General features: G+C 42.4%; 1 protein-coding gene across 1 annotated transcript; it reads left to right on the top strand.

Annotated features, from left to right (window-relative positions):
- Positions 1-2,151: 2,151 nt before the first annotated feature.
- On the top strand, positions 2,152-9,287 carry LOC106510872 (ETS domain-containing protein Elk-3; the record flags this gene model as incomplete). The annotated part of the gene is given in 3 exon segments (XM_013999602.1): positions 2,152-2,486; positions 5,908-6,116; positions 8,523-9,287. Coding segments are annotated over 2 exon segments (972 nt in total), but the record flags the coding sequence as incomplete, so codon positions are not given.
- Positions 9,288-9,648: the final 361 nt, after the last annotated feature.

The raw sequence follows: 9,648 nt of genomic DNA, 5'->3' as shown, positions 1-9,648 counted from the left end.
CTATCTGAGACACCCTGTCCTCCTACCTGAGACCCTCTGTCCTACCTGAGACACCCTGTCCTCCCACCTGAGACACCCTGTCCTATCTGAGACACCCTGTCCTCCTACCTGAGACCCTCTGTCCTACCTGAGACCCTCTGTGCTGCCTCTGACTCTCTGTATTCAGCTCCTACATCAACAGATAGATTAAGTATTCTGTTTTTACTGCCAAGTGAATTCAGTCAGCTTTAAAAAGTCAAGTAAATAACATGTAAATTATGAAGCTAGCAGATTAAATTAGAGAAATAATCTGTGATTTGTGAATGTAAATTATAACAGGGAATCAATAAATATCATCAGAGTGGACCTGGACTCAATCTTAGCATTAAAATACTGTTTAACTGATTAAAAAAAACTCAATAATAATGTCATCACTAAATGATTGCTAAGCTGATAGATAACTAGCAGCAAGCTAACTTTTCATAAGAAAAATAACTGTCCTACTTTTTGACTTATTTTTGGTCCTTTGTAAAGAATAAAGTTTTTCAAAGAGCTGGACGTTATCAGACCATTACCTGTTCCAGTAGCTCTGAGGCCTGAGTAAGGTCTGTTAGTTGCATTTGCCATCTTGAACTGGTTTGACTCAAAAAGACATTTTGTGAAAGATTACTTTCTGGGAGTTTAATTAAAGTCTGCCTGTTGGTTCATAAACTATTTTGCTATCAGACAGACTCCAAGATTTTGTTCAATCTCGAGTAGCTTGTGGATGATTCTTGGCCACCACCACACAAATCCGAGCTTAAATATGCAAAATTACCTGAAATATATTCATCTTTGTGCTTATAATGTTGATAGGATATGTCGGCCATCTTGAATTGAGTTGTCTATAAATTTGTCAGTATTTAAATTATTACTTTTTGGGAGATTCTTTAGATATTTTGCTGACAGACAGGTAAAATGCACACTCATGTTGCTTTCTGGCTATAAATACAACAAATTTTCATTTTTGTGTGAAACTGTAAAGCATGTGCTCATGGATGTAAGTTTTAAATGACTGAACCTTTATGAAATATCCATTGATTTCCTCCATATGCCTGTAGCTAAGAGGTTTCTGTCCTTTTGCTTGTGTGTTTCTTGTCCTGCAGCTTGGAAAGTCTTCAGGATAAAGAAGAGCTGAGTTGCTGCAGGTCCTCACTGCTTTATCCTGTCCTGCTGCAGCTGCAGCTAAACACTGAATTAAATCAATCAGATTTTAAAAATGCAGCTGTCTTCACAGATCCACAGGTGGTCCTCAGAAACGGCAGTGAGTTGACATCACTCCATATGATGTGCAGCTTATTGTGGGCCTGCCCTCTGAAAACTTCAAAAATGTAATATTTATTATTACAATCAAGATTTACAAGCCTTCTGACACCAAAATATGATGTTAAATAGATTAATTATTGTTGTATATTTATTATTTGTGTGGCTTTCATTGTTTTATTCTTTTTACTTATAACTAAATCAATGGCCTTTATGTTTATAACTTGTAAGAATGAAAACAGTTTTGTTCTAAAAGACCTTTAAATTCTACAAAACTGCCCCAATGAATTCTCTTTATAACTCATGACTGAGCATGCCTCATTAAAAGGTACATTTGTCAGACTGATTCACAAAGTAAACAACAAAACCAAAAAGCAGAACATCATCCCAAACATTTATTCTGTTTCTGATTAACAGATCACTAAATAGTTGCTAAAATTAACATTATATTGACAAAAACAGCAAATCATACACTAAATATAAAATAAGCAGAATGGTAGCAAAAATATCAAAACAACTGATAAAAGCTGAAAGTAGCTAAATGGCAGCTAAAAGTTAAAAATAGCATGTACATCTAAAAGAAAATAGTAGCAGAATGGCAAAAGAAGCATAAAGAAATAAATAAAACATGTATGCTAAAAAGGTCAACCTTTGGAGGAAATGTAAATTTTTAAAACTTTTGTACTCTTTGAACCGTTTCTGTTTACTACTTTTATTTATTTTGTCATTTCTTATCATAAACAAAGAGAATTCCCCCATAAAACAAAACCCAAACACTGAAAAACGTCCTATGAATCATAACGCGTTGGCTTGTATTGGAGAAGCCCGGGTAAACGAGGCGCACCTGAACGCACCACAGCGGTCTCGCGGTACGGATGATGTCAGTTCACGTTCCGTCGGGAGTTTCTGTTTCAGTGCGGGACTGCGAGCAGGCCCACTGCTGGCCGTCATCGGGCGGGCAGAGGAGGAGAGGAAAAGTGTGTTTACACAGACGGCTACCGCCTGGGGAATCGTAGGGGAGAGGAAGTGAGCCGGCTCTGCGTCTGCCTGCTCCAACTTCCTGCTCAGAAACAGAAAAAAAGCCCAGGATCCGATTTCAGTCCGGCACAACGGTGCGGACCAGAAGTAAGCATGGAAAAACAAGGAATCACACAGGCTTCGCCGTAAAGTTTCTCGGACCGAAGAGACCGACCCAGAAATCGCAGGTAAACTCAAAAATAAGTATTCTCCCCTCTCCACAAAAGGCGCTTTGTTTGTTGGTCGCTAGTTTTGTAGCTAATTGTTAACACACTGCAGTAATAGGAGTTTTAGTGACCGGTATTTCCTTCATATTTAGTGTCCGTACGCGTTTAGCTTCGTTTTCAGCTCCTCTGAAAAGAGTCGGTTTCTGGGTTTTGATGAAGGTTTGGACAGATTTACGTCGTCTTCCGGTTCGAGCAACATCTTGAAAATGAGTCAGTGGGGCAGACGTGTGTGCGCAAACACTCACCGTAACTTTTCAGGCAAACGCTGACTCAAAATGAAAGGTTAAAATATAAAAGATGAAGTCTGCGATTGTTGTTTAGACGTGCTTGTAGTGGACTGTTGTCCACCGAATAAGTGAACAGGAAGAGAAGAGATTTTGGTCATGGCTGTGTAACGTCCGCGCGCGCACGCAGACACACACAGACACACACCATCTAATCTCATTAAGAGTTTCCGTCCAGCAAACACACACTGGATGTCTTTGTGCTCCACTGCGACACTTCGCATCCGAGCATCAGCAGAAGGACTCAAACGCACCACGGCGTTCATGGAAAGAGCATCAGGTTTGTCAGGCTGTTGTTTACATTTGACAGATAGTAGCTGCACTTTCCAAACTTCCTCTGCTCTAACTGCAGACCACCTCAGCTCATTTGGCCTCCTGGTGTTGTCGAGCTGTGCCTTTTGCTTTGTTCAAAAGCCAAAGCTGAAGTCTGGGTTCAGAGCAGGTCACAGGGTGGAGCTGTGGACAGGGTGGACAATGATCTGATCTTTTGACCTTTGCCCCCTTAGGGAATTTGTTTTGGGGGGGGTGACTGGATCCGGGAAGCTCTCCCCTGCTGCGGGATCTCCCCCACCTCACCTCCACCCTCTCTTCCTCACCATTTGTCCTTGGAAGTAGAATAGGAGGAAGTCCTGGCTCTGACAGGTTTGTAGTTTCACACAGAGACGACTCAGGGGAGGACTCGTGTCGGAAATCAGCTCAGCCCTCTCCTCCGGACGGAGATACGAGGTGGTTGAAAAGCTGCTCTGTTATCATTGTTCCTCCTCACTTGTTCCTCAGATAAGACAGTAAAGATCACAGGCTGGCAGCAACATGCGTGTCTATGATTATCTTTCAGCTCGAAACTACACATGAAGCTGTTGCCATGAAACATTAATGCTGAAGCCTCATTCAGGCAGTATTGAAAAGGATGGGAAAGTATGAATTTGGTTTTAATACAAAAATAAGGTCACAGTATGAAAAACTTAGACCGCTTTTGTATATAAAGATAAACACAGATGTAGTGATCATGGTTTGCTCAGTTATCTCACTCAGACCACCAGTGTCTTAGTTTTTGAGTTGATGGTGAACTTTTGGACCACATATGGACAATGTACAGAAGTGGGCTCACAGATTCAGCTCTTCTAGAGATCAGCAAACCTTTTTTAAATTAAATTTCTAATAATACATGGGTCATTATAACCGTTCACAGAAAATGTACAGACTTTCAGTGTTACAAAAAGACTTTAAAAAAGAGAGAAAAAGTCCGTGTGAATTTTTTGAAAATTTGTGTGAAAAGGTATGGAGATTTAGAATTGCAACTGTATGGAAACCCTGCCTGTGTTTACATCTTTACATCGGGGAAACAAAGCAGCCACTGTTCAAAAGAATGTCCCAACACAGACGAGCTACATCTAATGGGCAGAACTCTGCAGTTTTCACTCATTTACAGGCCAGCGGTCACTCTTTCAGAGATGAGGATGTTCTCATTCTTGATAGRGAGGAACGTTGGTTTGAGAGAGGAGTAAAAGAAGCCATTTTTGTRAAGAAAGACCGTCYRKCATTAAACAGAGGTGGGGGCCTCCGTTTTCAGCTGTCCCCCTCCTACAGCGCGGCTATTGCCAGTATCACTCCACCCCCTGTTAACAATAAGTGTTAATTAGGTGTCAACGATAGCCATGTGATGTGAGTATCAGTCACATGGAAGCAGGGCTTAAAAGCCTGAATTTTGCCTGAAACTCTCAGACTGAAGAAGTCTCTTGGAGRAGAGAYGAAACGTTTCATTAGAGAAGAACCCGTCCAGAAGACCTATACAATTTTTTTCTTTTTGAGTTTTTACCTGGATTACTGAGATGCATCAGGACCTGCCTGTGTTTGTTTCAGCAGGTCAGAGTTTCACCTGTAGTTACGCTTAGTGGAGTTTCCACGAGCCAAAGCTGATTTATTTGAAGCTACAACAACCACAGATGATAGCCTTCACAAATATTGTTTTATTTAAAATGTATAATTAAGGATCTATAAACTAAATTTGTTACTGTGTGCCATCTACCAAGTGTTTGTTTACCTGCAGGAACAGCCGAAGTGGCTGAAAATAGGTTGAACGGTAAAATTACTGCTTGTATTTGTTTACCTCTGCAAACAACTGCCAGCCTAATGTAGGTCAGTCTTTCAAATGTTGAGACAGATTCATCTGAGCACTTTGTTTACATTGAGTGCGTACCTGCATTTCAGAGTTGCACATTGAGCTGCTGGAGTGAGCTCCTTTTAATCTGCACTGTTTGATATAGATCAGGACCTGTTTTTGTGTTTGATGTCAACAAGTAGCTTTAACATTCTCACATCTTCCTTTTAAAAAAAATAGGACGTCTTCACAATCCGTGGCCGTCGCTCGACCGGTTAATTAATGGACCGTTTGGTTTCTGTGAAACGAACAACAGAAAGAGAATTTCAGGAGCTGGTGGTATTTTTTTAAGGGAATAAAAAAAAAAACAAGTCTACACTGTTCAGCCAAGTCTGTTTGAGGGGATATTGAAAAAAGGACGACGGCGAGACGCTTCATATTGGATCCATGTGGTATTCCTCTCTGTCGGGGGACAGAAACCCCAGATCTGCTGGTAGGCAGACAGGGTTTTGGAGGCTGCACATTCCTCTATTAAAAGACTAACCGACCCTGGGCCCGTCACACTTCCTGTGGAAAGAGGGCCAGGTTGAACCACAGCATATTTCTGGCTTGAGCTGTTGTTCCTCCTCATATTTTTTTTCCTCTTTCTTGCTGCTGTCGCTACATTACACTTTCCTCTCTTAACACACACACACACACACTGTTCTATTCATGACGGGTCTACTCTTCCTCACGGCACATGTTGCTGTTCAAACAGGCCGCAGCCCTCGGGCCGAGATCATCCGTCTACATGCAGTGAAGCCAGCCAGAAAGAGTAAATGTCTATAAGATTGTTTTGAGGAGTAACTTGTATTTTTACACATGCAGGTAGTTTTGCTGCTATCTCAGTCAGCCGACATCCCCAGAGGGAGCACATTATAAAGAATAATTCCTCAACACAACCTCTTGTCTCGTCAGGTTTGAGTGTTAGATGCTGAGCGGTTGGTGTGTCTCGCTGCAGGTATGGACAGCGCCATCACTCTGTGGCAGTTCCTGCTGCAGCTGCTGCTCGACCAGAGCCACAAGCACCTGATCTGCTGGACGTCCACGGACGGCGAGTTCAAGCTGTTGAAGTCTGAGGAGGTGGCCAAGCTGTGGGGGCTGCGCAAGAACAAGACCAACATGAACTACGACAAGCTGAGCAGGGCCCTGCGCTACTACTACGACAAGGTGAACTCAGCCGCCTGGGAAATGTCTCTTCTTCTTTCTTTTTTTTTTTTTCAGTGCATGTGAAAGTACCTGTGAGAGCACTTGAAGTACTGTGACAAAATCTACACTCAACTTTTCTGACCCACCGTCTCCTGTGCTGCACACTTTCACTTCCTCCTCCTCGCCTCACACGCAGCTTTTCAGACCTTGAAACAACATTCTAAGAAATTATTTTAGTGTGGCGGTTTCCTGTTGGTGCACTGAAGAGCCGACAAACATCCATGTACTTTAGTTTAAAGGGATCCCTGATTAGTTGTAACATTAGACTTTATTTAATAAACATATATTTTAACTGTAAAATAAAGACTGTAAAAATACTGAAGGATGTTCAGTTTAGTAATTTTTAAAATATATATTTTAACACAGACGGAGTCAATTTTTTTTACACGCAAAGCATTCTGGATAAAAGATGACATGGATAGGTCCTTGGTGCGAGGCTGCTAGCGAGCTATATCCACCCTGAAGGTTAATTTTGGACAATATCTGACGATCGACTCTTAAATGAAACCAGAGAGCGTTGACAGAGAGGAGAAGGTAGAAATGACTCAGCCTGGAACTGAAAATATGGATGGAGGACAACAGAGCTGCTTCATGGAAGAAGAACCTCAGCTTAACCTGTTAGCTTTAGCTTTAGCTTCGACGCTATATTGCCTTATATGTATTATCTCAGCGTTAGTTCACCTTGTTCGTCGTGCTAACGCTGAGATAATACATATAAGGCAATATAGCATCGAAGCTAAAGCTAACAGGCTAAGCTGAGGTTCTTTTTCCATGAAGCAGCTCTGTTGTCCTCCATCCATATTTTCAGTTACAGGCTAAGTGCATGTGATGGCATGTGATCAATACTACCAATACAGGGAGTGAAACATGTTGATTGGATCATGCTAGTAGTCTGTTCTTCCAGGACCTTTCTCTCAAATCCGTCAGGGTTACCTTTAAGACTAGATGAGAAGAATTACAAATTACGCCTGCATAGTTCAGATGTATTTTTTATAAACTGAGGATCTAACAATTAATCGAGAATAGATTAATAATCAATTATAACAGCATAAAAATTCACTTGTGGATCGATGACATGGCACCAATTTTTTTGGTCCAGCTCTACTTTTTACAGGTAAAAAAGGTTTTAGATGCATAAAAGCAACCACAGATATGCAACATATCTCCTGTGTATACATTTACTTTATCCTTTCAAAAACTGTTCTTTTTGGTCATTTTTGTGATGTTTAAAGTGTCAAAATGTCGTGGTGCAACTGTCAAAACTGAATAATTTTTTCAACAGTGTCTGTAAAATGTGACTTATATCAAAATGAGGATTAAGTCAAATTTGGTCAAAATGACCTAATTACATTTTCAGATTCTTGGCTTTAAAAGCCACATTTTGATACCTGGATCATTCTGATATAATTAAATCCATATATATGACTTAATTTGTCTTGTTGGTTACAATAATACATAAATATTTAGCCTGAATCCTAATTTGATGTCCTTTTAATGAAGAATTTTTGATGTCCTTATAAAGAGGAAACCTCAGATTGTATTTGAATATTGAGATTTCCCAGCTAAAAATAAACAAAACTTTGCTAGCTCACAGGGAAAATCTCAAAATTTTAAGGCGTTTTTCCTCAATCAGTTTTTTTTTGTTGCTACTGCTCAAAAAGTGCTTCAAATTTTTGTTTTAGGATTATATTTCAGGCAGTTCATTCAAATGATACATTGATAAGGCTTTTATTCATTATATTTTGACAAAATGCAATTTTTGTTGACATTTTAGTCAAAACACTATATTTGCCTATTTCTCCTTTTACCACTTTTTGACTTAATCCTTGTTTCGATGTGATTGGTCACAAATTACATTAAATCTATTCAAGTATATTTTCTTATTTGGCATGATTTTCAAAGTTTTGTTCATCCTGTATAAATTCTCAAAGCAGTTTTAGTTGTATTTTCATTATAACTTATAAAACTTTGTCCGGTGATGTCCATTTAACAAAATATCATGTGGCGCGACCATCAAGGAATTCTCATTTTGGCACTTTTGTTTTGAAATCCAGTCAAAAACAGGAAGTTGCATCATCCAGCTGGTTGGAGACAGCAAGGAGTTTTTTTAAATCTTTCTTAAACGTCATAAAAAGTGTCTCTTCTAGCAGTTAGTGTGCAGTTTGTACCACATTTCCACTGGAGTCGCCTGCCGCTTGTCAACTGGGCAGTCAGGGAGCGAGAGACACAGGTGCATGGTTACCACGGTGACACTAACGAGCCCCTCTTTTTATGAGGAAGTTATGTTTGAGTTTTGGGCTGTAGCTGCTGGCTTCAGCATTTCCTTGAAATTTGTCATATTTTGTTGTTTCTTCGTTTGTTTTGCAGAACATCATCAAAAAAGTCATCGGCCAGAAGTTCGTCTACAAGTTCGTCTCCTTCCCCGAGATCCTGAAAATGGACCCGCAGGCGGTGGAGATGGGCCTGTCCTCTGGAAGGTTCCCGCCCCAGGAGGGAGAGGCCCACGAGCTGGACGTAGAGGAGGAGGAGTGCGAGGAGAGCGAGGAGGAGGCGGAGAGGAGGAGCCTGGCGGCGCAGCAGTGTCGAAGGGATTACCTCCACTCGGGCCTGTACTCGTCCTTCAGCCTGGGCTCCCTGCAGAACCAGCCGGAGCTCCTGCGCGCCCTGCGGGAGCGCCGCGACGAGCCGCGCTCCGTCATCCGCTTCGGCGCCAACGCCGGCGAGAGGAGCCCGCCCCCCTCCGGCAAGTCCGAGTCCTTCGTGTCCCCCAGGCCGGCAAAACTCCCCTCTGTTTCCCACTCCCCGTCCTCCCCGAGCACCCAGCCCGGCCAGAGCTGGAGCCCCGCCGCCGCCGAGGAGGAGGAGGAGGACGGGGTGGACTCTGACCAGAGCGCTCAGCCCCTCAACCTGTCCTCGGGCCATAGGGAGCGAGCCCTGCAGCCCCCCGAGAAGAGGAGCACTAACAGTAGTGCCAACCAAGGAGACGGACTCCCACCTAAAAGCAAAAAGCCCAAATCTCTGGAGATCTCCTCGCCGTCCCTGCTGCTGTCAGGGAGCGACATCGGCTCCATCGCCCTGAACAGCCCGGCTCTCCCATCCGGCTCCCTGACTCCCGCCTTCTTCACTGCACAGGTGAGACCTGTACCTGAGTCCTAACCAGCTCTGTTATGTTCTCTGCAGGAAGCCCAGGGATGAAAAAATAAAATAAAAAGGGAAAAAAATGACACCATTTCCTTATTTCTAGACATGAGTCACATGGTGAGGAGTTTGGGAAACCGTTGACTCACTGCTGTAGTTCCTGGAGGTGTTTTCCAGCCTGACTCTGAAGTTACACAATTAGCCAAAAACATTAAAACCACTCACAGGTGAATGCACTAGTAAACCTGTGGACACCACGTGATAAAACCAGGCGTCTGTTTTCCACCCCACTTCTGAAAGACTGTCTGTTAGCAAAATATCACATGAGCCAGCGGGCGGATTTTAAGGAAGCTCG

This window comes from Austrofundulus limnaeus, unplaced genomic scaffold, assembly GCF_001266775.1.
Source record: "Austrofundulus limnaeus strain Quisiro unplaced genomic scaffold, Austrofundulus_limnaeus-1.0 Scaffold2368, whole genome shotgun sequence".
NCBI classification, from domain to species: Eukaryota; Metazoa; Chordata; class Actinopteri; order Cyprinodontiformes; family Rivulidae; genus Austrofundulus; species Austrofundulus limnaeus.
This window is presented reverse-complemented; position numbering and strand designations above follow the sequence as displayed.